The sequence below is a fragment of the Triplophysa rosa genome, linkage group LG12, assembly GCF_024868665.1.
Source record: "Triplophysa rosa linkage group LG12, Trosa_1v2, whole genome shotgun sequence".
In the NCBI taxonomy this organism is placed as follows: domain Eukaryota; kingdom Metazoa; phylum Chordata; class Actinopteri; order Cypriniformes; family Nemacheilidae; genus Triplophysa; species Triplophysa rosa.
The window spans coordinates 18,402,128-18,429,775 of record NC_079901.1 but is presented as its reverse complement, the minus strand read 5'-3'; the positions used below and the strand labels follow the sequence as shown (position 1 = coordinate 18,429,775).

The window sequence follows — 27,648 nt, the reverse complement described above, 5'->3', positions numbered from 1 at the left end:
AAATAAGTCATACTATACTGTAAAACTAAGTTGCATTTGTATTCATAATGCATACTTGGCTTAATAGCGGATGAATCTGATTGTCTCAGATGCCGAGGTACGTGTTCATTTTTCCCAGGGCGTCACAGACAGTGGTGAGGTCACTGCGTAGCTCTTGCACCACTTTTTCAATGCTTCTGGTATCCTTCAGTAAATCGATGCTTTGGGTGTACGGGTTATAGTAGACAGAAAAAGGCCTCTTAATGGTTTTAGCAAAATCCCTGTTTAGAAAATATGTGGTTAGACTATTATGTCAGATAATGATTTCTATGTCCATTCCTAATTTGAGATGTAGCGATTTCAATTTTTTTTACTCCGATGCAATCTGTGAAATGATTATTTTTGTCTGAATAAATGTATATTTACCTCATTTTCTCCTTTGCCTCTTCAAAACTTTCAGAGAAAAAATAAACGTCTTGAAAAGTTGTAATGAGACATTCTTGGTAGCATGTGGTTTTGGGATCGAACGTCTTCACTGTTGCTTTGTCAGATAGCGCATGCTGCAGAATAACAGGATTGAGGCCATAGTTATGTTAAAATGTTAGTACATTTACTGCATATGTGTTATTAAACTGATAGTTAACCCAAAAGTGAAAATTTTGTCATCATTTACTTTTCATTTCAAACCTTTATGACTTCCTTCCTTCCGCAGAACACAAAAAAGATATTTTGAAGAAAGTTGGTAACCAAAAAGTGCTGGACCCCATTCACTTCTATTGTGCTAGACACAAAACCAATCCAAGTGAATAGGTGCCAGTTAACGACATTCTTCAAAATATCTTCTTTTACGTTCTGTGGAAGAAAGAAAGTCATAAAGGTTTGAAAGGACATGAGAGTTAGTAAATAATGACATAATTTTTCTTTTTGGGCGAACTATCACTTAAATGACAGGGTGTCGTACCCTCAACTCTCCAATAGAAGACAGCAGACCTGCTCCATAAGCTCTCAACTGACCGTCCTGTTTGCACAACCCAAACTCAATGGTGAAGAAATAGCACTGCCAAAAAAGCACAGTGGTTTATTGCATGTATACGAAACGATAGTTTGCATACATTAAAATGTAAAGGCAAGCATAAATATAATCAATATACATAGGAAGCATGCAAGGAACTATCGCCATATCCCTATCTCACGTAATGTACTTGAATTCCATCCTCTCTGTTAATGTTGCTTCAGGCCCTTATGAGAAGCACCCACTCGTATCCCCAGATCTGATTGTCTCTGGCTGCGATTCCCCACACAGCCACTGATCTCATTTAAACTCAATGCAAATGCATATGAGAGATCAACACCATAGATCAACACCTGACAGTAACATGCTGAAATAAAGCCACAAAACAATCCCGTGACCTTCTTGGCATTTGTTATCGATAATGTGTAGAACCTGCCAGTCAGACTAGCAATACAGAGATGACTTTTAATAATTCGATTGGCTGGTATCAGACTTACGGTTGCCAGTTTTTGTACGTCCTCATCAGAAGCCCCTAGAGATGCGAGACCAATCTCCTGTGAGAACTGAGCAAACTTGGGATCTGCCAGCAGCGGTACATGACCCAACAGTTCATGGCAGGTGTCCCTGAAACCAGAAGCAATTTAGGAAAAGAAACACGTTTTTGTACATCAAACATTTGAATGTGGCGTGTACTCACGGTTCTGGTGTGTATAGAGGGTCTGTGCTATGACGTATATACTGAGTACAGTTAAACACTCGGTAAGCCAGGCCGGCCAGGAAATCTCGTGGTGACAGATACCCTGCAACGGGTCGCACTGTGAACCCTGACCTCTCTGCAAGAGGGTCACACCCAAAAAAGAATTATTAGTTGCATACACAGAAGGAGAGTTAACTATAAGAATACCTTCACTCTTCACTTTACCTCTTAGGAACCGAGAAACATCCTCCAGCTGTGGGATGTTGTCCTCTCTGTATCCACAATGCTTCACAAGCAGAGGGAGGTTTTTCAAGTATTCGCGGCAGGCGTGAGTGGGATAGAGTTTAGTCAGCTCTCGAAACACTACTCCCCATGTCTTCACCTCCTCAGTTGTGTACTCTATGCGCGGGATGGGCTGCCCACTGTTAGATGATACGTATGATTCATTATAAAATAAAGATGGAGAAGTTTCACTTTAAAGTCACTTCAGAGACTACCAACTGTCGAATATTTAGGGGTTTTTTTGTTGCCAAGAACTCATTTAAACTACATTTCATTTCAGAAGAGATACTATAATCTATACTAACAATTTGTAGTTCATCGCAACTTCCACAAAGTACTTCCTCCTCTGCCTGTACACTTTGTCTTTAAAGCCCTGTAACGGAGAGCAGAGAATCTCTAAAGTCATGACCAAATGAGCTGTTCTACGAATAATCACAATTAATCGCATCCAGATTAAAAGTTTGTGTTTACATAATATATGTGCTTATTTATTTTGTATTTAAACACATACACGTACACATACATGTTTTCCTTTAAAAAAAATATTTGCATGTATATATTACTATTCATGTGTGATTGAAATTTTATATAAACATTTATTCATTTTTATATTTTTCTTAAAGATATACATGTAGGCCTATGTGTTTGTTTATAAACACAACAATTAATATGCACAGTGCACAGACATACAGCTGCGGAAATAAAAAAAAATCATTTCAAATTAGGTCATTACATAAAAAATATTTTTTTAGCTTTTTCTAAATACATGTACAAATATTACTGTCGTATTGCTTAAAAGTGAATATGAACTTGTATTTGGGGTTTAAAAAATGACAGTGCATCTTTTCTGTTATTTTGACCTGTTTCTCCAGTGTTCATTTTCTGCAAAAAGAAACAATATTTTTATTTGAAATTTGGGAGAAATGTTGTTAGTAGGTCACAGACAGAATGAAACAAAAATGATCGTTTTACCTAAACGCATAGGTACCTATAAATAGTGAATTTTACAATCAGAAAAATGGTCTCTGAAATGGTTTAATTTTTTTCTTGGCTGTATGTCATATACAGTAAACACAAACTTCTATACTGGATGCAATTAATCGTGATTAATCGCTGGACAGCCTTTATATGGAAGGTACCATTTGCCCGTAGTTACTTACCGGGTGATCCGCATCCAGTTCTGAACCATACATTAGCACTCTATGAGAGCATTGGTCCAGCTCTGAGATTTTATGAGGAAACCAGGGTATTCCGTCGCCATCTGGCAATCCACCCAAAACACACACACAGTCCAAACAGTCTATAGCAAAAAACACAATTCGGGTAAATCTTACTGTAATAATTCCTCAGCTCAGTTTGCGTCAAATAACTATTAACTGTTGTGACTGAATAAAATGATTAAGAAAAATAGCATGTCAGGATTCCAAATACAGATTGTTATTAGAAAGCAAAGGTTTTATATAAATGAGAGACATACCGGTCTCTGAAGACCACACGTGTTGAGGTGTGTTGTACGACACAAGGTTGACATGATCTTTCAGGTGTTGCACAAGCTCATTAAAGTCTTTCTTTGTACAGCTGCATTCTGCATATATCTCCACTTCATTCGATATTCTCTTGGATCTACGAGACTCAATGTGGGCCAGATTCACATGCTTTTCCTTTAAACATACAGCAAACAGCATCAACAGACAGTCAGGCGTCCATTAAAACTCATACAGCCATAGTGATGTCATTTAATGACGTGTACTAATAATCCACGCTGCTGAAGGATGAGGTTCACTAACCTGAAAGAGCCTCAAGGCTTTCACAAGACAGCCCACTTCATTCTTCAGAGAGAAAATCACTGCTAATTTCCCAGGGTCAAGGTTGGATTTCTGTTCTTCTTTGTCCGGTGTCTCATCTATCCGATTAAAGGATGTTCTCCGGAGCTGTGATGAGGTGTTTAAGCAATACACATCTTAAGATGTAACCATGGAAATGCTAAGGAGGAGAATTTAAACCCAGACACTTTGACCTTGACTGCATACATTTGATTGAAAGCGTGACCCGTTAATCGGTTTTTAATTACTTTGACCCAGAAACATTAAAGTATGACACAAAATACAAACAAATGTTGTCTTTCTGAGAATATTATCATGTTTCCATTTTAAACTACTGCCGTGATGAAATCATTTATTTGCCTTGTACTAAATTGCCTATAGGACTTTCCTTTTCCCTCTATGGGGTAAAACTAAACATTTGAGTGACTGAAAATGATGGAGCAGGTTACCTAATCACCAACAGATACACAGCACGAAACTGATTTTCTTGCATATTATTTACACACACTGCGTAAACAAGATTTTTTATTATTTGACATTTTGTCTCAACATTAATGATTCAAAATTGTATGTAGGTATAAATAAAAATGCTGTGTTATATAGATATACCTTGAGTTCATCCTTTGAACAATTAGGAAAAATAAAAATAAACTTTATAAGTTTCAACTTGATTAAACTTAATTCAAGTTTATTTTCTTATCCCATTGGCAGACAGTCATTATTATTTTGTTTTAGCATAAATTTTGATATGTATATTTACTGTATGTCTTTATATAAGAATTTGTAGATATTTGTACCAAAAAACAAGAAAAAATACATTTTTTTTGCAGTGCAAATGCTTTTTTTCAAAGGACATAAACTGTAAAAATGATTTTCCATTACTTTTACTCATCAAAATAATTGAATCAATTTCAATGGAATTTTTCAATTTATATAATCATTTCTGGTTTTAAGCATAAGCTCAATTTTGATATTTCTTTTAAGAAAACAAGACTCATTTCTTAAGCAAATTAATCTTGAATAAGCAAGAAATACTAGTCATTTTATTCATTGATTTGCAGTACACAAGTTTATCAAAACTGTTCAGTACTCACCATGGAGGCTCCGAGGTGCTGCTGATCAAACATTGCTGAATCCAAAGACAGACCTCGCCGAGCCCAGTACTTGCTGGAGAACATCATCATGGCAGGTTGCATCTTTGGCACTGCTTGTTGCCCCCTTTTCCTAAGAAGACCAACCGGTGATTTGGGGGCTATCAGTGGTCCCTTCTGATTAGGCTGCAGTTCAGAGGTCATGGTTTCAGTCTCTTGAGACGTCTTCTTTCCCTGCATTTTATATGGTGAAGGTACTACTAACTCAGATTTCCCCTGGAGCTGCACCTTTTAAATTCATGGAGCTCTTTGGTTGTGCCACAGTCTCTGACACTCCTTCCCTGTCAGTACAGGAGCCTGGATTATATACTGTGACGAATGACGTTGATAAGCCCTGCTCTCACGTCGTAGGCGACAGCTCATTTTAGCTTTTGAGGGGCTGGCACCTTCATTAGGAAACGCTGACACACCCAACTCCTGATTGTAGTGGATAAGCGCAGTGCATCATCTAACCTCTAGGAGATATGAAACCTAGAGCAAAAGAATTTGGATTTCAAGAAATATTGATTTATTTTACTTCTAAGAGATGATGAAAGAGATCAGAATCAACAATAGTAAATGCCACAGACTACCCAGCATTTCTGTGAGATAGAAAAGCCTTTGTACTGCGTCTCCTAGATGCAGGATTTAGAAGGAAAAACTACAATATATTATATATGCTTTTACAACTTATACAGTGTAAGAAAAGCCTTTTCATTCTAATGAGAACTAAAGCAGCGTTTACCAGCCACCAGTCCACATTTTGGTTGTCCTCCTAATAAAACACCTGTTTTGACTACTAGTCCTGAAATGGATCTCAGGTAAAGAGATATCTAAAATGTGTACTGTTTATGTGGATTGGTCACATCTAAACCACTTAAACATCTGACTTTCACCAACTGGCAACGTTGACCAGTCAAGTTTAGATGTGCATTAACTAGTAAAATATCACCAAACAAACATAAAAACTGAAAGAAGCCTGTTCTCTCGGTAAGTATACATTGGTGGACCTGAGCAATGCATAAACTTAAATGTCAGTATCAAGAAACATCCTCAGTAGGGTGACTGCGGAAAACACTCTCGGAGCTTAAAAGGACTCACCCTTGAGTTGTTCCAAATCTATATAAATTTCTTTTGTTCTGGTAAACACAGAGAAATATATTTGGAAGAATGTCAGTAATCAAACAGTTCTTGGCCACCATTGACTACCAAGCAAAAATGACAATGGTAGTCAAAAGTGACCCAGAACTGTTTGCTTTCCTACATTTGTCAAAATGTGTGTCTTTTTTTGTGTGTTCAACAGAACAAAGACATTTACCAAGAATTTTTTCTTTTTGACCATGGTATGGTAGCCAATGGTGGTCAAGAACTGTTTGGTTACAAGCATTCTTCCAAATATCTTTCTCTGAGGGTGAGTAAATGAAGACATAATTTTCATTTTTGGGTGAACTGTTCCTTTAAGGACTGACGCATATTGTTTATGCCTTTTGCTGAATGAGTGGACATTTGTCAGTGCACAGAATATGCTGGCTTTTTTAATGAAAGAGAGCTGAAGGAGAGATAACATTACACTGGTAAGCAGTGAGCTATCAGCTGTCTCTGGGGCAATTTCCTGTGTAAGAGGAAATGAAAGAGATGGAAGTTGATTTTGAGTGGCTTTGTTGTGGGCTCTGCTTACTAGTGGATAAAAGATGCTGCGGTCCTCAATCAGCATTTTACCGTCTTCACATCTCATGTGCAAATGTCATGGTGGGCCGACTATGTATTATCTCCACCATTTCAGAGGCCACATTTACATGCTAGCTGGATCTGTTGACTTAAGCTTACATGGTCAAGCAAATTTTCAAGGGGCCATTTATATATTTTTTCTCTCATTCTCATTTGTGGCTGTTCGTAAATCTCAAGGACTCTCATCTAATGCAATCTAGAGTTGAGTATGTAACACATTAAGTAATATAACATCATGGTAAATGGCTCGCTTCACTGGGCAAAGACACAAACAGCAGCAGGCATAGGACTACATATGAAACATTTTTCTTTAAATTTAATTTTAGATCAATTCATTTCCACCTTATTTTTCTGCTTTCACCAAAAACATGACTATCTTTACAGCCTTGCATTCTGAAATATAACTCATAGGCTAATGGGAGCAGAGCAGATTTTAATTCAAATCTGTATTATTTAGGAAAAGAGCAAATCATAAGAAAAAAATATTTTAATAGTTAACAATGTCAACCCCACCTCATTATGAAAACTCTCTCTATACAGTGAGAAGGAATGATTATTTCAATGAAAGACAATATGGTACAAGAATATTACAAAAATAATGTTTAGGATCCGTTTAGATCCTAGTTTTACATTCATATATTTTCTCTGGGATATTTTACAATGTAGCATCATTTGGTAGCAAATATCTACACAATACCCAATACTGTTCATCTTTCTGAAATACGGGGCTATAAAATCTTTACTATCATACATCATATAGGGCTGTACACTAGGAAATGAAGGCTATTTTGCAGCCATTGCGTGTCGTTTGTTTTATGTGACTGTGGCCATTGGACACGACCTGATCTTGTCTGTGTGTGGATCTTGGTGAGGTTTGTGGTGACTCGAGTATTCCATATTCACTGGTTTCTAATGCTGCTAAGCTTTCAGTGGCTGTGGTGAGACTCAGCATCTCACTCACTGAGTGGGGCAAGTCCTTAAAGAGAATCAAAACAACATAAAAACATGAATAAAACAAACAGCACAATAATTCACGTACTGCTGAAATGCATAACACCGTCTGCAAAGCTGCTCATGAGACATACCTTGCAATTCTTTATCTGCATACAGATAGACTCAGATTTACTGAGAATTTCTTCTATGTCCAATTTCATAGAGAGTTCATTTATGTGCTGTAACGATAAAGCACTCATAGGTTAACTTAACCCAAAGTAAAAAAATGATCTACATTAGAATATCGTTGCAGATAACCGCTAACCTTTAGGATTTCATTGAATCCATATTTTCTGTCCATTATTTTTTGTTTCTCAGAGTCTAAGATGGCACAGCACACCAGAAGGTGAAAATTTTGGCAAGGCAGTCCGGTCCACATGACCTAATGGGCAAAAATATCAAAGAAATGTGTAATCAAAATTCTGACTGAACAGATCATGTTGGACTTATGTATTGGTGTAAACATAAGGCGTTGTGACTGTGGTTTCAGCACACCTCCCAAAGGCGAAGAACGTCCTGAAAATGCAGCTCTCTCTTAAATCGGATCAACAACCATCGAAAACAGAAATACAAGTAACCAGAATCCTGTGCCTCTGTAAAAAAAACCCGAAGTAAACATTAGTCACAACGAGGCAGAATACTGTGAAAAATCGAAGTACCGATTTAGTACCGAGGTAGTTCCAGAAGGCCAGGTCTAGAAGGCGTAGCAACGTGCTGAGCTGAATCAGCTGGGTCTTCATTCCCTGCATCTGTTCCTCAAAGTTTTCGTGCTGTAAGACATTATGAAACCTATTTTAATTCAGCTTTTATCTCAGTTACTCCATTCAAGGGGCATTTATTGATGTCGCCAAATCATCTCAAAGGCATTCATATGCAACCAAGTGCTAAAGTGAGATGAACAAGATGACTTTACCATCTCATCCATGAGAGAAACAAAGCACCAGAAGGCATCAACTTCATTTTCCATCACAACGAGAATGGGAGAGAGCAGGTCACTCATGCCCTGCACGTAACCTGTACAGGAGTATCAAACACGCTACATTAAAAAGCATTCATCATAAAAATGACAAAGAAAAAAGAAAAATTAAAATGACATTATTAGAAATTTTAGGCAATACTTAAAAACAAGGATTGAAAAGTCAGTAGAAGCATTTTAGAACACATTGCATAACATTGATTCAAATAAGTTTAGATAACTTGCCTAAATCAAAGTCGTACATGCAGTAGGTCATCAGAATGTCATGTAGTAATATCAAGCCAGGATTGTCCAAGCCTTCATAAAACTTGTTATTGCGGTCGGTCCGGTTCACATCTTTTTCTGCAGAGATTCAACATTCAGAAATGCAGCATTATTACAAGCAAAGACAACGTTGCATTTGTTTAATGTTACATTATTTAGACTGCTTTACTTGTTCTTCCGAAACTATTTCTAAAACAACAACAAAAGATACAATGACACTGAATACACACCAATAAGGCTCCTGTAATCTCGTAATCTAGAGTTTCTGCGTTCCTGCTCCTCGCTGACTGATTTCCACTGCAGTTTCATTCTGAAGTATTCGTCTCTGTTGAGAAAAAACACACACTTATTAATACATTGATAATCAAGCTATTACAACATCAGTTATGGGACACCTGCATACGTTTTTCTCTTCTGGAGGTCTTTTCTTTCTTCATGGGTGCTGTTCCAGGGGAAATAGTCAAGCAAAAACTTCCAAGCCTCTTTCCTCACTGCATGACAAAGACCCTGATAAAAATAAAAGCACAACAACATTAATGACATCTGCTTTCTAAATTATTTGAGAGATATTACAAGTAGTGTTATTGTGTAAAATGTATTTATTTCTTCGAAATCCTTTGAAACCATTAAGGTGCAGTGTATAAAATTGAGTGGCATCTAGGGGTGAGGTTGTGAATTGCAATTAACGCTTCACTCCACCCCTCACCCTTCCCTTTCGAAGCACTACGGTGGCTGACACAGCACTAATATGTCGTCACGTTTTCGCTTCTTTGCTGAAGGAGATAATGTTCAGTATTTACGAAACACGTTCTGTAGAGCAGTTTGTCCGCTTAGGGCTATTGTAGAACAACATGGCGAATTCCATGTAAGGGGACCTGCGGTGTATGTAGATAGAAATAGCTCATTCTAAGGTAATAAAAACATAACGTAATGTAATGTAACGTAATTATGTATATTATATTGCATTTCTGTCAATAGATGCTCCAAAAAATTACACATGGGACCTTTAAAGCAAAGTCGTACCCCTTTAAAAATGAGCTCCTTTATGTGAGAAACGTTTGTCATTCTTCCTTCTGAATCCTGGTACTTTGTCCATTCTTCCATTGTAACAGGCCCCTTCCTCTGCACTTCTGGTCGCGGCCCCAGATCGGGCTGGAACACACACACATCTTAACTACAGTATTTTCTTTATTGGATGTCAATTTAGGCTGGAATTCAATTTAGATGTACATCCACTCACTCTGGTTATGACTTCAAAGCCTGGTTCCTCCTGTTGGTTAATCTCTAGTCCAGGAATGAGCTCTCCCAACAGGTCAGCAACCTCCTCGGCAGGTCGCTGGTGACACTCTGAATCAGGCACCCGAAACGCATCAAAGATGTAATTGGTGACTTTGGAAAAGCCGCCTACTGTCGTTGTATAGGGATCCTTCCTGAACTTCTGTTCAGACAATGAAACTTGTATGCGTCACTTTTATCTGCTTCCACCATTCAGATCATCAAAGTACCATGTTTATACGAAAATCAGCCGTATGAACGGCAAGTGATTTCACAAGATAATATAATATTCTTGCTATAAATGACATACCTTTACAATGCCATAGTTTACATCATCCAACAGGTTCTCAAAAGACTGTGAGAAAGCTTTGCTATAGGTGCTGACAAACAGAATGCTTTCATCATCAGGGCTCCTTAAAAACAAGTCCAGAGCATAGCAATAATTATGAAAATAAACACAATAAAAGCAAAGTAAAGTATTTGATGAATAGTAAACAAATGACATCATTGGTCATATCGCTCCATGCCTTAAATGACAGGAGAAGCTAAGCCAACAAAGCCCAGCCTATGTTTCATTATAGAGGCCGAGATAAGAACTTTAATAACAAAAGATATCTGTTCCTCAGCACAGCTGAATTCAGAATGCTCACAGCCGGATTTAATCTGCCGTGATATTTAACGCCGTTTCTTTCATAAAGCCTTAACTCTAAAGGCACAGCTGCTGTTCGACCTTATATGAGTCACGTTCATGGCCTCTCGCCACAGAACACATGCCTGACTTCCTCAAAGACACAAGATGTTCAAGTTAAGAGTTTTTTTCGCTTGCATCCGAATCGGGTTAGTTTTGATTTGCTCTGTTTTAGAGGGGAAAGTCTCCGGATGAAGAATTCTGATAGGTCACACTGAAGGGGCTTAGAGAGTAAGCTTATTGCATGTTGTATTTAGTGAATGAAAAGGCCAGGGGTCAGTTTTAAAAATAAGGACGTGGCGAGTGAAAGCATTACGACATATACAATCAGAAGAGGTCTGATATTAGATATGGTTATGTAAAAACATAATAATATGCTAACTAATGTTTTCAGGGTGATGTAGGTTTTGTTATTCATGATGAAAAACATAAAATAGGTCATAACTTGGTCTGTTTTGAATCTACAAAAGTTGATCGTTTTGAATGTTTGGATATATGGGGTGCTTTTTTTTAGTCATGTATTCTTAACTGCAAAAAAAACAGAAACATTAAAAGAGCATGTTCCATGTGGCAATAGTCATAGTGCATTAAAACTGGTCGGTAACTCTGCGGTGCACTCTACTGGTCCAAGGCTGCGATTAAAAAAAGATCACAATTGCACACATTGTAAAATCTGAGACCCCACATAAACAGAACATCAATAGATTTTTTGATTTTTTTGCCTACATCTGAGCCAAGGATGAGGCTTAACCCATTTAAGATGGAAAGTCAGGCACTGATACTTCACTTACTCGCTGATCTGAACTGATTTCCTCAGGCTATCCAGAAACGCTGTGCTCCCTCCCTGGTGGAAGTGAATTGTTGGCAGTGCTGTGCCGTCTCTCAAGCTGAAAATAAGGTATGACCAGCCCTCCCGTTTAACTGTGATAGACCTGAGGTCACACACGTTGAAAGAGAAGGCCCATTTGTTGCGGTCATTTACGTGGTTGGATCCACCTGTGATAAAAAAATAACATGCTCGGTTTCAGTTACAAATTTGCAGCTTCTGATTTGGGAACAAAAACCTGACCTATAATTCGTTGGCTGATGCATGACATTTTCTGTTAGGTACTGGAAGAAAATGCATAGTGACAGCAGTCTGATACAGGAGTAACTTTAGAAAAGGTCCCCCAGTCAATTTCACATAATTCTTTTAAGAATCATAAGCTCATAAGATTTCTTGGGAACAAATAAACAAGTAAAAAATAAACAAGACATGAAGTACAAATTAAGTTCCAGGAATTGTAAAAACAATGCCAGCTTTTTTTGGATATTTCCATAGAGACGTCATACTGGCAAACTAACCTCATTTGCAAAGAGCGTCTTTCAAACAATGACCAGAAAAGACAGCTTGCTTTGTGGTAAAAGCAAACTTGGTTAATGAAATACAAATGACAAATTCAACAGAGATCAGAAACATTTACCATCTCCATGACTATGAGCTTTCCTCCTGAATGAGACAGCATTGATCATGTCCCATTCTGTTTCATAGCTCTGCTGATGGTCAACAGGTCGGTGAGGTTTGTTTTCGGAACTCTGAGTCCACTCCACTACTGAATTGGAGTCCTTCACACAACAATCAAACAAACATAAATCAGGATATCCATTTAATATACAGGTGCTGGTGATATAATTAGAATATCATCAAAATGTTGATTTATTTCACTAATTCCATTCAAAAAGTGAAACTTGTATATTATATTCATTCATTACACACAGACTGATATATTTCAAATGTTTATTTCTTTTAATTTGATGATTATAACTGACAACTAATGAAAATCCCAAATTCAGTATCTCAGAAAATTAGAATATTACTTAAGACCAATACAAAGAAAGGATTTTTAGAAATCTTGGCCAACTGAAAAGTATGAACATGAAAAGTATGAGCATGTACAGCACTCAATACTTAGTTGGGGCTCCTTTTGCCTGAATTACTGCAGCAATGCGGCGTGGCATGGAGTCGATCAGTCTGTGGCACTGCTCAGGTGTTATGAGAGGCCAGGTTGCTCTGATAGTGGCCTTCAGCTCTTCTGCATTGTTGGGTCTGGCATATCGCATCTTCCTCTTCACAATACCCCATAGATTTTCTATGGGGTTAAGGTCAGGCGAGTTTGCTGGCCAATTAAGAACAGGGATACCATGGTCCTTAAACCAGGTACTGGTAGCTTTGGCACTGTGTGCAGGTGCCAAGTCCTGTTGGAAAATGAAATCTGCATCTCCATAAAGTTGGTCAGCAGCAGGAAGCATGAAGTGCTCTAAAACTTCCTGGTATACGGCTGCGTTGACCTTGGACCTCAGAAAACACAGTGGACCAACACCAGCAGATGACATGGCACCCCAAACCATCACTGACTGTGGAAACTTTACACTGGACCTCAAGCAACGTGGATTCTGTGCCTCTCCTCTCTTCCTCCAGACTCTGGGACCCTGATTTCCAAAGGAAATGCAAAATTTACTTTCATCAGAGAACATAACTTTGGACCACTCAGCAGCAGTCCAGTCCTTTTTGTCTTTAGCCCAGGCGAGACGCTTCTGATGCTTCCTGCTGCTGACCAACTTTATGGAGATGCAGATTTCATTTTCCAACAGGACTTGGCACCTGCACACAGTGCCAAAGCTACCAGTACCTGGTTTAAGGACCATGGTATCCCTGTTCTTAATTGGCCAGCAAACTCGCCTGACCTTAACCCCATAGAAAATCTATGGGGTATTGTGAAGAGGAAGATGCGATATGCCAGACCCAACAATGCAGAAGAGCTGAAGGCCACTATCAGAGCAACCTGGGCTCTCATAACACCTGAGCAGTGCCACAGACTGATCGACTCCATGCCACGCCGCATTGCTGCAGTAATTCAGGCAAAAGGAGCCCCAACTAAGTATTGAGTGCTGTACATGCTCATACTTTTCATGTTCATACTTTTCAGTTGGCCAAGATTTCTAAAAATCCTTTCTTTGTATTGGTCTTAAGTAATATTCTAATTTTCTGAGATACTGAATTTGGGATTTTCATTAGTTGTCAGTTATAATCATCAAATTAAAAGAAATAAACATTTGAAATATATCAGTCTGTGTGTAATGAATGAATATAATGTACAAGTTTCACTTTTTGAATGGAATTAGTGAAATAAATCAACTTTTTGATGATATTCTAATTATATGACCAGCACCTGTAGTATAAAACAACAGTGCAACAACAGGACTCATAAAGAGACAAACAAACCTTGCAGGCACACAGCATGTTTGAGGGATCTGCGTCCTCCAATGGTTTATATTCCACAAGAGTTTCTCCATCCTACAGTTGAATAAAGACAAAATCCATAATAAACATAATGGAAGAGACTTGTTACATGAATTTAATCCTGCACACAAGGATGTAGTATAACAGCTTTTAAAGGAGTAGTTCACCTTCAAAATGAAAATTCTGTCATCATGACCTCTTGTCATTTCAAACCTGTATGACTTTCTTCCGCAGAACACAAAAGAATTATACTTTGAAGAATGCTGTTAACAGCCCCCATTCACTTGCATTGGTTACAATAGAAGTGAATGGGGGGGCTGTGCTGTTCTGTTACCAACATTTTTCAAATTATCTTCTTTTGTGATCTGCAGAAGAAAGAAAGTCATACGGGTTTGAGATGACAAGAGGTCATGATGACAGAATTTTCATTTTGAAGGTGAACTACTCGTTTAAGTCATTTAATTCATGTTGATTTCAGAAAAACATAACACACTCGAATAAACATTCAACTTAAAAAAAAAAAAGAGGACAACCTCACCTTATCAGTAATCCTGAGGAACCCTGATATTAAATCCTGCTCTTCACATTCATCAGGAGATGAGTGTATAAAAACTCCCTCATGTTCAAATACCACCTGCAAAACAGATGATAGTTTGCTGTTACATACGTAATAAATGTAAGTAAATGTATATATATACAGGGCTGTACAGTGGGACATAAGATCTGATTCTGAGTTTATTTCATAAGCATTTCACTGTTAGAGAAAAGATATTGTCAACCACACACTCTTTGGAACGCCCCGTCAAAATAAAGGTCGGGTAACTTGAACATCCAGATTAAAAACACTGTATTGTATTACAATATTTTCAATAATAAATTGTAGTATTCTAGCAGTGAATTGATGAACTATAAAGAGTCACTTATATTTACTAAACTAATATTTAATATGCATATTAAATAATATATCAAAAACACCATTTTATCTGCAAAAGGAGGAATTTTACTGCAGTTTACCATTAATATAATAGTATACTACAGTATGTGGACAAGTATATAATTATTGTATAGTAAAAGAATGTTAAACACAGAACTCTGAAAAGTTTAAACAGAAAAAGGAACATGGGTTATTTCATAGGAGCAGGTTAACCTGCGACTAGAGGAACTGAACTGACAGCTACTGTCATCTAGGGACACAAACAGAATGTTCCTGATTTGTTGTCAGTAATAGCAACACACAACATTAACATTATTAATAAAAAAAACCACTGAATGGAGGAAAAAAACACGTGTGTAAAAAGTAGATTTATCCAATATTTACGTAATGTATTCCTGTTAATCATGGCTTAATGTATTTTAGGAGTCTTGTGAATATTAGATTTAATATTGGTGACAAGAGGTAGTATAAAAGAAAAAAAGAACACGTATGTTACAATACTGCAAACCACGTGGAACAAACTGACATGTATTAAATAACCACAAACATTTTCTATAATCACACAATCAATTCTATATTTACACAATATTAATTTACAACTATAGGAAGCCTTATGACTCAACACCAGTTAAAGTAACATTACAACACCAGTTAGACATTTTTAATGTTCAGACGACCCATACGTGATTATATTGCCGACGTGGCGCCACTGTCAATCACACGACTAACATTACTTCTAATGTCCGTGTTTTCGTAGTTTGAACTGCTGTAAGCCACTGTTAGTTGTTAGCAGACAGGCTAACTATTGCTAAACACAGCAATTTACTACACTAGTATATCATCTACATTGCTCAAATAACTAGTTAAGCAGAACCTCTGCGCCAAATCCTACTGAGAAGCACTTGTAACGCGGAGCTATTTGTCATATTTCACCGTGTATTGCCTTGAAAAGCAACATGCTCAGTACCTTGGGAGGAGTTGTGGCCGCCATGTCGACTGCTAAATAGACGACGTAGCACTAGCACCTCTCACGTGCCTGTCAGCGATCCACAACAACAGTGACGAGTCATCTTCCGCATGGCCGGCGCCACGCATGCGCGTTCACATTTTTTGAATAAATCAATATTTAATACAGATACAATTAGGGTAAGGGTTAGTAACAATTCAAAACAATAAAAATGCATGTATATTGTGTGTCCAATATTTAACATTGCGTACAATTTATTATTATACGCTTTTATTTTTGCTAATCGTTTGCCGTTTTGTACGGAGCTTTCTGAGCTTATTGCTGGCTAAATGCTGAATGCACCCTCATTTGTATGTGTCGCTTTGGTTAAAGAGTGTAACATAAATATATATTGTATCGCTTAGTGCCTGTATATTTATATTATTATTATTAGTAGTAGTAGTAGTAGTAGTAGTAGTAGTACCTTTTTAAAAATGTGATTACATTTGATTCGTGGACAAATCTTGAGCGACCTCTAGTGCTGCTCACAACGTAAACGAGAGCATGACTTTTATTTTGAAAATAGATTTCATCTGGCGCGAAACTTGTGAGTTTGTTGAAGATTCTTTACCACAGAACTATCAGACTAGTTCATGATAAAACATAACTTGCTTTTTTGAGATTAACAATATAGAATTGCTTTTGGCGATATTTGACTGGTATCGTCTTGTTTCAAGAAAAGAAGTTCAGCAAAACAGGAATAGTTTGTGTGAATTTTGAATCCTGATTTAGAGAATCGAATACAAGAATGGTTCAAGTTGTCATCTCGAGGTAACAAAACGTCGTCTCAACACAGTTTTAACAATTAGTAAATACTAGTGCTTCTTACTTCAACAAAACCTATTTGCATTGTGTTTTGTAGTAATGCTGGTGAGGGTCTCGCTGAATGGCTTCTGGTGGAGCTGCAGGGAGAAGTGATGTCCAGGCAGAACACTGGACTAGCTGGACATCTGATGGGAGACCTTCACTACACCAAAGAGGTTTGTCTGATATTAACTTTTGACCGGTTGGCTAAGAAAATTGGTTATGTTGTAACCACAGCGCTGTATGCATTTATTTTTTGTTGGATTAACTTTACTCTCAAAGGACTATAATTAAATGTTTGACCATGTGTTCTGTACTTTATTCAAGGGTGTACCTGTGTTAATAGTTGGACATCACATTCTCTACGGTAAGCAGGTTAAACTCGAGAAGCCCTTTGCTGTTCTGATGAAACATTCTGGTGTCTCCCAGGATGCTGAGGTAACCATGGAAACTAACCAGGACAGACCAACTTCTTACACTGTCTCGGCCCTCATCAAAAAGAAACTTATCTTTAAAAACCGACCTAAACCAATCATCACTAATGTGCCAAAGAAAGTGTGACCAATGGGCAGAAATCAAGCATACCTGTCAAAGAGACACCTGGAGTTTGTTCGCTCTTCTGCTGGATTTGCAGTGGTCTGATTATGTATTTATCTGTATTTGTGAGTACTGGTGAACAACACATAGCTGTAGTGTTTGAGGTTGCTGTGTGCAAAAAGTTTGGAAATATAAGAATGAAATGAATGTGGTGGATTAGTATTTTGTGTAGATTAATTGTCAACAGATGCAGTGGATATATTTGTTATGGAGAAGAGTAATGTGTTACCCCTTGGGTGATTTTGACAACGATAAATAAAATAGACATTTTTAAAACAGTTTTATTATATCAAAATCATTTACAAGTGTTTTCAAAAATAATTACACTGGATATGGCCTTAAAGACATAGTCCAGAGTTGACAAATGCACACAATACAGTTGAATTCATGTGATGTTAAAAGACCATAATGGCCATTTTTGGAGAACATACACTGTGGTTTTCAGTGACCCCTGAATAAATGGTGCTAAACGTTTAATATACTTTACTTTTTATTTTCTGCATGTAAGCTGCCAATAATGTTAACTTCCTTTGTGAGATGTACCGTACTGGAATATAAATAATTTATAACTCCCTAATTGTACAGTATCATGATAACTTGGATACATAAAAATACAGTGTTTCTGAAAATAAAGTATGCTACCCTATATGTAGATAACACTGATATGCATCAGGATTACTGATTGTTTAAAATATCTTACAATTTTACATTACAAAAATATATGTTCCTGTATGATATATTTGAGTGACTGATGTAAACCTGATATTTACACAGTTGAAAAAATAAGATTCACCACCCACAAATGTATGCCTAAACAGTCCATTGAATTGGTTTTGTACAGTTCTTTCTGTGTCTGAAATGCAACAGTGCAAATCCGTTGTTATCTTTGCTGTAATTGCTCACACCTAATTCATCCAAATCTAATTTTTAAAGGTTTCTGAAGTGTGTTCCTGAGGAGCATATTAGTTCTAAAATTTGGCACCCAGTCTGCAAAGTAATTGCATAAAACACAAATGTGAACAGTGAGATTTCAAGTTTGATTGAACTTATTTTATACATGCTTTTTCGTGTCACTGTAAAGAAACAGACTCGTAGGAAACTACAGGTCTGTCTTTAGCCATACTCTGTGGGAATTACACATGTAAAAAAAGACACTTCCCACTAAACATATTCATGCACAAACACACCCCAGCCTCAGTGTTTACTTTTCATTTCAAGTTTGCGTTTTGAGGGCAAGTGAGTAATAAAAGTTAGTTTTAGCATTCATGGAAACGTGTAAATTACATAAATGCACAAACTGTTGCATTTAGAGAACTGAGGGTGGAAAAATCCACCAGTTTTTCTTTACTGCATGTCCAAATACATGATGCAAGGTTAACTAAATCGTTTATGTTTGTAACCACCTACCATACCATAAATAAGTTCAGTACACGTGATTCCTATTTTTATACTAGCTAGCAAACAATTTATTGCCATAACTAGGAATCATATTTATATGTTTAAATATTTGAATGAAAGGGTCGTAATGCCAAGGTGGTCAAATTCTGTAACATCTGGCTAATATGCAAAGCTAACCCCTACATATATTTTTTGGGTGGAAAACATCCCAAGAACAAATTTATGGGAAAACTTTATGGAAACTATACTATTTATGGGAACTGGGTGTCTTGATACATCTGTAAACATTTTGTAGAGTGTACTAGAGTTTTGTGGTATATCATAAATATGTAAATAAATTAAATGCAGTTTAAATGTCCTGTCAACTCAGCAGCACCACAAAAATATCAAACAGTGATGTTTAGATTCATGCTGGATTTTCGTGTGAAAGACGTTACATATGGACTGGCTTTTTGCAAATACTAGTTAGTCTTCCTCAAGCATTGGCACATACTTTACTAACCTTATGGTTCAACCAGAAATCTTTTATCATTTATTCACCCTAGTGTCATTCCAAACATGACTTAGTTTCATTGCATAACACAAAAGATATTTTGAAGAAACCACATTGGACCCCATTGACTTCTATTGTATGGAAACAAAACAACTGAGACATTTCTCAAAATATCTTCTTTTGTGTTCCACAGAAGGAAGAGTTATATACAGCTTTTGAAGGGTAAACAAATGTTGACAGAATTTATATTTTCGGGGGAACTATCCCTTTCAGTTCACTTTCTGCATAATTCAGAGTCCCAGCACGACCCCTTTAACTGAATATGGTCATGTTGGCTACATGTCACCACACTAACTTCTCTCATCACTTGATCACTTTTGGCTAAACCTTATGCGTTCTTGACTAGCCCTCCAATGTGTGCTTTATAATCAGGAGATGCAGCATTTCTGCTTTCACCTAATGTAAATTACGGCTCTTTCAAAAGCAGAATATGGCCACTGGTTGAAACTATTCAAGTAGCCGTACCGCTTCAAACCATCTAACTCCCAGGACTCACATGATCCATAATGCAGCACCAGGTAAAGACGGGTTCATTTCAAATGAACCGGATAGCTTGTTCTGCAGCACCATGAAAGTTGGCCACGCTAGGCTTCAGAATATGATAGGTGATACTGTTCCTCTCTTTTATTACAGCGTTTGGCCACTATGGCCAGGTAGAGCACCAGGAGGATGAGCCAGTAACAGGCGTAGAGTATAGTGCCAGCGATGAGAAGAGCCTTCTCTGTCTCGCTGAAGGGCTCCTGCACCTCGCAGTAAATGGTATAAACCACACCACCCAGCAAAATGGCCGCCCACATGGTCACAGGCACGGCTCCGATCAAATTCACCACTATTTTCTTCCTGCCTGATGTACCCCAGCCTGCTTTGTTAATAGTCAAGAGAGCAAAGATCTTAGCAGGCAGCAGACTTGACATGTAGAGCAGAGAATACAGCGACATGAAGATCATGACCAGGTTGCCTCGCAGGAAGCACGCGTAGGTGGCCTTCACCATACCCACCAGCTGGACCGTCAACAAGAAGAGAAGGATGTTCCACAGGCGACCTCGGTAAAACAGGTGGATCACCGTAGCCACCAGGAAAAATGGGAAGAACCCGGTCACCACAGACTCATAAGTCATCCAGAGACTGTGCTTGTGGAACCAAAGGGCGTTGTAAAGCCACTCTCGAAAGTAAGACTTGCTCCAGCGGGTTTGCTGGTTGAGCCAGCGCAGGTATTGCGTGGGGGTCTCCGTCTGGCACTGGGAGCGTGCCGTGTACTTGGTTTTGTAGCCAAAGCTGAGGACGCGGTTGGTGAGGTGCCGATCATCACCAAAGCTGCACTTGCTTCCTAAGAAGGTCTGGTGATACCAGGGCTCCAAGAACTGCTGGAGGAGAGAGTTGCGGTACATTCCAAGTGGGCCGCTAATGCACTGAACACATCCAAAGTAAGACTGGCAGGCCCGCTCCACATTAAAGGCCATCCAGTAACGGACGCTGCTCAGGAAGGAAATCCAAGAATCATACTTGTTTAGGATCTGAAACAGATAAAGGTAGAACTATGGGTGGCCATTACATTATAATAGCAGGGTATTTACCAGATCAGTTAGCTGTGTTTCAAAAGTTGAATATAAATGTCTTTATTGATATTGATAGTTAAAACAAATTAAAAAATCTCACTTGAACATCTCCTCCCACTCCACCCACTTCTGGATCCTGCTCTAGAACCTTGAGCATCTCGATGGTGCACGCTGGATCAAGTACAGTGTCGGAATCACACACCTGCACACAAAATAGAGATTAAGTGTTTTAATAAAGTATACGGTAAAGTGACCAAAAGTGATGTCTTGAGGCAATTGACATCTTTTCTCTTTGTTTAAATATTTTATTAAATAGCCTATGTTACATTGATGTGTTTGGAGTATGAACTGAAGTTCAGCATAGAGAAGAATTTAAAGTGATAGTTCACCCAAAAATAAATATCATCATTTACTCACCCTTGAGTTGTTCCTGTATACATGTCATTGTTTTGATGAACATAGAGAGAGATATTTGGAAGAATGCTTGTAACAAAACAATTCTTGGCCACCACTGACTACCATAGAAGGGAAAATTGTCAAAAGTGCCCCAGATCTGTTTGCTTTCCTACATACTTCAAAATATCTTCTTTTGTATTCAACAGTACAAAGAAATGTATAAAACAATTTTCCCTACCATGGTAGTCAATGGTGTCCATTTTGTACCACACACCTCATATTTTGGTGATATAAAGGGGTCATTAAAGGCAAATATTGTATGAGCATACCCCCGACATCACTTTTGGTTACGACTCCTCAGCCACATTTCTGTCTTTTTTAGTTTCTCAGCTGTTTTTTTTTTCTTTTTTATCTATAATCTGTTAATGTTGAGGTCGATCAACAATTGACAAAGAACAACTGCACCAAAGATGTGGGCACACAGATGTTTCAAGGTCATTTTTCCTCAATCATATGCTGAGCAGAAACAATGAAAGGCTGTTGACAGTGCACAGGTGTGCTCAAAACCACAGGTGACAGGAAGGTAACATGACTGACCTTTGACCTCTGCTGAAAAGATTTAGATTACAGTGACATTGAGGGGGAAACTGTAATGTTCAAGTACATTGTAGGCTCAATGAATAACAAGGAAAAACATGCCGTTGGATTTTAAGTTTTTAAAGCTTTTCTTTAAGTGCGCTCACAAAATTGATTGGACTAAAACAGCCAACTTAATTTTAGTTTTCAGGTAGAGATAAATACATATCAAATGTTGTCTCACCTGAATGTAATCCACAGTATTTCCCAATGCTTTGAAGGCCGTATACATCACCTCCCTCTTGCCACCCCACTCCTGCATAACGCAGGAGTACTGGCAGCTCCGCACCACCCTGGCCACCCGTGCAGCCTCCTCTGAGTGCAGCGAACCCCTCCCTTCTCCTCCATCACCGTCGCTATGGTAATTCCCCTTCCACACCACGCACCCCGTGTGCTCGGCTCCCCCCATCACCTCCTGGAAGATGTCCATCATGTAAGCATCTTCATGCCGATTCCCATCCACCACCAACACCACTTTAAGTCCAGGGAAGGAAATGCGGCGTATGCTCCGCAGACACTTGCGCAAGTAGTCTGGATCCTCTTGATAAGCTGCGATGCAGAGGGCCACAGTGCGATGCAGGTGCTGGGGTCTCGACGGGCCCCTCATTTGCCGGTGCTCCAGGAAGGCGAAGAGGCTCTGCAGGAGGAGGTGGAGGGATAGAAACGCACCATACAGACCGAAAGAGAGGTGGTGCTGCTCGGTGTGGATGAACTGGTAACCTGTCACGTATGCAAGCAGGATGGCAAAGAGCACCACCGCAGCAAACAGGGTGGTGATGAAGATGCGCACAGCAGTGCCAAAGCGAGAGGGCATCTGAAGAAAAAAAGAGAAAAGGTTACAAATTAAAGTTTTACCTCAAATACACTTGGATAAGTCACTTCGGAGAAAATCGTCTGCCAAGTACATACAGTATGTTGAATGTAAATATACCGATCACATCATTTTAATTTTTCATATTTGAATAAATCTCATGAAGACATGTCCAGGTCATATTTTACCTCAAAGCTGAAAATGAATATAAGATCTTTTTTTAGTTTTAACAATAAAGCATTTCAAAGGACCGTTATTATTATTATCATAAACATTCATTCCAATGTGTGTTCAGGTGTTGAGTTTGTTTTTCTCATTACCGTATATTCTCAATAATGATGCTCATTAGATTTGCATGATTCTATAGGGACACAAAGTTTTTTAAATAATTAAAATCAACAGTACATTAATGGAGGTACAAAATAACACAATGTGCTTTTTAGAATAATAATGCAATACAAAATGCAAAAAAAACCTTTTAATTCAATTGCTGTCACTTAGAGAGATAGTTCACCCAAAATTGAAAATTCTTTCTTTATTTATTCACCCTCATGTACTTTCAAACCTGTATGACTTTCTTTCTTCTGCAGAATACAAAAGAAGATATTTTGGAGAACGTTGGTAACCAAACAACATTGGCCCATTGATATACATTGTGTGAACACAAAACCACCAAGACATTTATCTAAATATCTTCTTTTATGTTCAACAGAAGAAAGAGTCATATACAAGTTTTGAACCACGTGAGGGTAAATAAAGAATGACAGAATTTTTATTTTGGGCTAAAATCCCTTTAAGCTCTCTATTGTCTATAGGCCAGTTTCCTATGTGAGATTCACCTATTAATAGAAAAGGAGAGGCAAATTTAAATAATATATTACAAAATGAGTTGAAGAGAATTTATCACAAACTACTGGCAAAAACAGAGATCTTGTAAATATTAAACTATAATGCTAGTCAAAGCTTGGCAGGTAATCAGTGGCGGTCAGCCTGTGGAACAATCCCCCCCTTTCATTCATGCCACTGGCTCCAGCTCTTCCTCTCATGGAAGAAGGAGCCGCTTCACTCGATGCCCTCATATCATAACAGTGCTGCAATGGAATAGAGTGGCAGAAATATAGCTGACTTCCACTGAAGTGGTTGTTGATTGTTCCGCTGTTTGCATTCCCATAGTTATGTACAGCTGCAATCAGTTTATTCCAAGAAACAAATTACGCTTTTGAAAGTAGCATTTTGTTTTTTAACATACATAAAGTGCATGCATTTCTTGTACTAAACACATTAGTGCTGCCATAAATACAATACATTGCTTTAATGTTCTTGTAAGAGATTAATCTTCTTTCCCTGGACCTACACTGTACATTTCCTTGTGATGTAAAGAGTAAATACAAACAGAATATAGAGCCCAAGGGTTTGAGACAGGAGGCAGATATTGAGTGACATGTTTGACCCTAATTAGAGGGATTCTTCCTCTGGAGACTGAGTTTAAAGGGACGGGGTGCAGAGGGGCCCCATATCAAACTTAAAAGAATGTCAACCATCACTCAGTCCCCCAAACAAACTAGCACACGTGTGACGAAAGATTAAACAGCGTCCATAAAATAACACTAATATATAAACACCATCACCTTTGATCACTCGTAAGGATCACTTAAAGAGAGAAATTCCAAAACAGAGCATGACATAACAATATCTTATTTTCTGATATTTTTCTTACTTAACCCTTATTTAAACTGTTGGTATCTTCACATTCCTATTAGTGCACAATTTAACAATAGACAGGGTTTCCAAAAGAGGTCAGAGGTCAATCTTTACTCACTGTCTTCATGATGAGATGTCCAGAGAAGAGATCAATATCTCATATCTCAGATCCTGAATCCTTAAATACTGTATCAAACGGCTGCTGAATTAATACAATTACGAATGATGGGAGATGATTCTATTCCATCTGTTGTTTGTAACTCCTCCCATCTGTTACCGGCTCAATTCAGTAATCCAAACTGACTATGAATCACAGAGAAGATGGAGAGAGACGTTCTCAGATCTGCTTCTCCTGTGACTGATGGTACAGGGATGAACATGGCAGGTGAGGCAGGTGGTTGCAGATGAAACAGCAGCACGCAGAATCCAGAAGTATGAGATCACAGGTGCACTACATGCTGGGGGCTAATGATGCACTGAGAGAACTGGCTGTGTTCTCAGGTGAGGAACCGATAGAATGACAACTTTGGATGTGAGATGTATGACAAAGGGGGTGGAAGAGGAATGAAGGGGGGCTGGAAACCACCAGGACTGTTGAGGGGGAGCGCCAGGTGAGTGGAAGTCAGATGAATGGCTGGAAGGCAAAACATAAAGTGTGTGTATGGGTAAATTAAGACTGTTAAAACAACAAATTTTAAACGTTCTTTCTTCAGCAGAAAATAATTCTCTTTTTCAGACAAATTAATAATTTAAAAATAATAATATTAAATATAAAAATAAAAACACTAATGCTCACTATTCTCAATATGACCATTATGAGTCTCTAAACCACACTGACATGATCTACAGTCATGATATAATGGATCTGTAACTAAGAATTAGGTTCTGTTTCCTAATATACGTAGTTAACAAATACATTTAATTAGGAGAGCTGTAGAGACTATTGACATTTCTTAGACAACGGCAAATTATAAGTTAAACACCACTTAAATACAAAACACAAACTAAAGTAACATTATTAACTTACTATTAATACTATAACTTATTAACATACAGTATACATAACACACATTATGCATATATTACATTTATGCATAAATTATGACAACCTTAGTGAGGATTGGATTTTCTGTGTTTCATTGCTCTTAGGCCACAAAAACAAGATTTAAACTTTTTTAACATATATAGCTATGCATAAACAAGAAATGGCTTTTTGAATAGCTTAGTGACCTCTACTGTGTGAAAGGGCTAACAAATGTATTGTATTTTTTGTACTAATGTCTTATAATTGCACATTATTGGGTCACCAGATCTAGTGTAAAATCGCGGTCTTGTAACAACAACAAAAAAAAAACTGAGAAGCAATACAGTACTATAACTCATACAGTATAGTCAAACAGAGGATAGCAAACTTCACTCACTGCCACTAGGGGGCACTTACAGAGATTTACAATGTGCAACTCTCATGCCAACGACCACAAAAATGATGCATCACTTGTGTTTTAGTAATTTAATTGTAAACTTTATTTTATATAAAAAATGTATATATTTATTTTTTGAATTTTTTTTAAACATGTTTTAAATGTTAGCCTAATCCTCTTGAAGAAACTCTAACTTCTCAGAAAAACACACCAGATCTGCACATAAAACACATTGTGGATTTGCAAATTAGCAAATAATATTCACCAAATCTTTTGTCCTCTCAACAGGCTCCACTCCTGAGGTAATTCTTGAACATTTAACATTAAATTATTGATCTGTATTCAAATTGTTTTTCAAATTATTGACAAATTGTAAAACCCACCAGAGCCTTTTTAAACTCTCACCAGACCCCTGTGTGGTGAAAGCACAATGATCTGGAAAGCTAAACAGCCATCATTTTCCTTGGCAAGGCAACACGCCTTCAGACCAAATTCTGAAGCTTTTCTGTTTTAGTTTATGCTGTCTGCTGTTAGTCACAGAGCCTTAAGGCACTACTAACAAGGATGTTGGGAAACAGAGGGTCCTCAACCACTTAAACTGTATTCCTAAAAACACACACAAACACTATTTCACAAACCTTCCATTTTAAAATCTAAAAGTAAAAAAAGTCAAGAAACCAATCACAACTTATTCGGTTAAACTGTTCCTCTTTCTATAATTAGACATTTAAAGCAGCAGTGTTTTTTTAACAAGCTTACAGAAGCCTGTTTGTACTATATGTACCCACACCCACCCGATCTAAAACTCAAGTCTCTCTCAGTTTTGTGCACACACACACAATGGGCATGTCACACACTACATATTTCATCCATTTACTGTCCACCACACACAGCCACAAGATAACAGTTAAATGAAAATAAATGTCTCTTACCTTCCCAACCCCACAACTGTGATGTTAAGTTCTCTCTCCTCCGGTGGAATAAGCCTTGCTGAGTCGGTGTGTGTGTGTCTGCCAGGCGTCTGCTCCCCGCTCCTCTCCACTACAGCGGAGCACAGCAGCGTCCTTGTTCAGCCTCCTGCTCACACTACATCTTTATTCCAACCACACTTAATTCACGCGCTACCTTCTCCCAAAATAAAGCACCATATCCCTCCTCCTCTTCCTTAGATTCTCCTCCCTCTCCTCTTTTTGTCTCCCCCCTCCTATCTCTCTCGACAGTCGCAGGGCATCTCAGCCTCAGCTGTGAATTAAGTTCTCACCTGTGCCCGCTGCGAGGAGGTTTGGGGTCTGCCGGTGGGCCTCATCTCTCTGCTGTGCTGCAGTGTCTGCCTCTCACTACATCCTTCTGCAGTGCACCCTCACACTCCTCCTGCACCTCTGCCTTTCCTTCAAGGTCCTTTTTGTGTCTACGGCCCTGCCTCTGTCCCCAGCTCTGCATTGCAGCGAGCCCCAAACAAGACTCGGGTCTGTTGGAGCAGGCACCCTCTTTCCTCGGTTACAAACACACACACACACTCTCTCAATGCAAGCTTTATTGGATTATTTATTTATCAATCGCTCCTCCCTCCTACTGGCATCTTGCAGTGACTGAGAAAATCAAAGAGAGAGGAGAAAAAGATTCAAACTGCAGCATGCTTTGCTATGATCAATACGGACCACGTAGATGAACAGCTAGGTTAAACACGCGTATCTGCTGCATGGCAGAG

General features: G+C 38.2%; 4 protein-coding genes across 5 annotated transcripts; 1 reads left to right on the top strand and 3 right to left on the bottom strand.

The window, feature by feature from the left end:
* Positions 1-83: 83 nt before the first annotated feature.
* On the bottom strand, positions 84-5,285 carry tph2 (tryptophan hydroxylase 2 (tryptophan 5-monooxygenase)). The gene is made up of 11 exons (XM_057348083.1): positions 4,888-5,285; positions 3,758-3,901; positions 3,448-3,631; positions 3,131-3,270; positions 2,276-2,343; positions 1,914-2,110; positions 1,689-1,824; positions 1,489-1,615; positions 941-1,036; positions 406-539; positions 84-260 (listed from the first exon to the last, which is right to left on the bottom strand). The coding sequence occupies exons 1-11, from the start codon at positions 5,122-5,124 to the stop codon at positions 86-88; spliced, it is 1,638 nt and encodes a 545-aa protein (XP_057204066.1). The 5' UTR covers positions 5,125-5,285; the 3' UTR covers positions 84-85.
* Positions 5,286-7,123: 1,838 nt separating this feature from the next.
* Positions 7,124-16,138, bottom strand: tbc1d15 (TBC1 domain family, member 15). The gene is made up of 17 exons (XM_057348082.1): positions 16,029-16,138; positions 14,666-14,761; positions 14,110-14,181; positions 12,311-12,452; positions 11,639-11,843; positions 10,470-10,572; positions 10,125-10,322; positions 9,908-10,036; positions 9,288-9,391; positions 9,115-9,209; positions 8,846-8,962; positions 8,558-8,658; positions 8,315-8,414; positions 8,140-8,237; positions 7,910-8,026; positions 7,737-7,823; positions 7,124-7,627 (listed from the first exon to the last, which is right to left on the bottom strand). Exons 1-17 carry the CDS (start codon positions 16,050-16,052, stop codon positions 7,421-7,423), a joined length of 1,995 nt encoding a protein of 664 aa, XP_057204065.1. The 5' UTR covers positions 16,053-16,138; the 3' UTR covers positions 7,124-7,420.
* A 471-nt stretch (positions 16,139-16,609) lies between these two features.
* Positions 16,610-17,746, top strand: chtf8 (CTF8, chromosome transmission fidelity factor 8 homolog (S. cerevisiae)). Its single transcript, XM_057348743.1, has 3 exons — positions 16,610-16,838; positions 16,930-17,047; positions 17,199-17,746. The coding sequence occupies exons 1-3, from the start codon at positions 16,816-16,818 to the stop codon at positions 17,430-17,432; spliced, it is 375 nt and encodes a 124-aa protein (XP_057204726.1). The 5' UTR covers positions 16,610-16,815; the 3' UTR covers positions 17,433-17,746.
* Positions 17,747-17,872: 126 nt separating this feature from the next.
* On the bottom strand, positions 17,873-27,427 carry has3 (hyaluronan synthase 3). Of its 2 annotated transcripts, XM_057348740.1 has the most exons (5): positions 26,873-27,427; positions 24,638-25,153; positions 22,192-22,821; positions 21,076-21,177; positions 17,873-20,933 (listed from the first exon to the last, which is right to left on the bottom strand). In XM_057348740.1, the coding sequence occupies exons 2-5, from the start codon at positions 24,644-24,646 to the stop codon at positions 20,004-20,006; spliced, it is 1,671 nt and encodes a 556-aa protein (XP_057204723.1). In that variant the 5' UTR covers positions 24,647-25,153; positions 26,873-27,427; the 3' UTR covers positions 17,873-20,003. The 2 variants fall into 2 exon arrangements, with proteins under 2 accessions (XP_057204723.1, XP_057204725.1); XM_057348742.1 differs by lacking the exon at positions 24,638-25,153.
* Between the last annotated feature and the right edge of the window lie 221 nt (positions 27,428-27,648).

Excerpts from the sequence above, each read along its gene's own strand:
- has3 (XM_057348740.1), bottom strand. Across the intron at positions 21,178-22,191 it reads ATACTGTGGATTACATTCAG|GTGTGTGATTCCGACACTGT; the intron begins GTGAGACAACAT and ends TTTTGTGTGCAG. Across the intron at positions 20,934-21,075 it reads GAGTGGGAGGAGATGTTCAA|ATCCTAAACAAGTATGATTC; the intron begins GTGAGATTTTTT and ends TATCTGTTTCAG.
- tph2 (XM_057348083.1), bottom strand. The coding sequence starts at position 5,124 with ATGCAGGGAAAGAAGACGTCTCAAGAGACTGAAACCATGACCTCTGAA. Across the intron at positions 540-940 it reads CTTCTATTGGAGAGTTGAGG|CATGCGCTATCTGACAAAGC; the intron begins GTACGACACCCT and ends GTTATTCTGCAG. Across the intron at positions 261-405 it reads GAGGCAAAGGAGAAAATGAG|GGATTTTGCTAAAACCATTA; the intron begins GTAAATATACAT and ends TTTTCTAAACAG.
- chtf8 (XM_057348743.1), top strand. The coding sequence starts at position 16,816 with ATGGTTCAAGTTGTCATCTCGAG. Across the intron at positions 16,839-16,929 it reads GTTCAAGTTGTCATCTCGAG|TAATGCTGGTGAGGGTCTCG; the intron begins GTAACAAAACGT and ends TGTGTTTTGTAG. Across the intron at positions 17,048-17,198 it reads ACCTTCACTACACCAAAGAG|GGTGTACCTGTGTTAATAGT; the intron begins GTTTGTCTGATA and ends ACTTTATTCAAG.
- tbc1d15 (XM_057348082.1), bottom strand. The coding sequence starts at position 16,052 with ATGGCGGCCACAACTCCTCCCAAG. Across the intron at positions 8,238-8,314 it reads GGCCTTCTGGAACTACCTCG|AGGCACAGGATTCTGGTTAC; the intron begins GTACTAAATCGG and ends TTTTTTTTACAG. Across the intron at positions 8,027-8,139 it reads ACGTTCTTCGCCTTTGGGAG|GTCATGTGGACCGGACTGCC; the intron begins GTGTGCTGAAAC and ends TTTGCCCATTAG.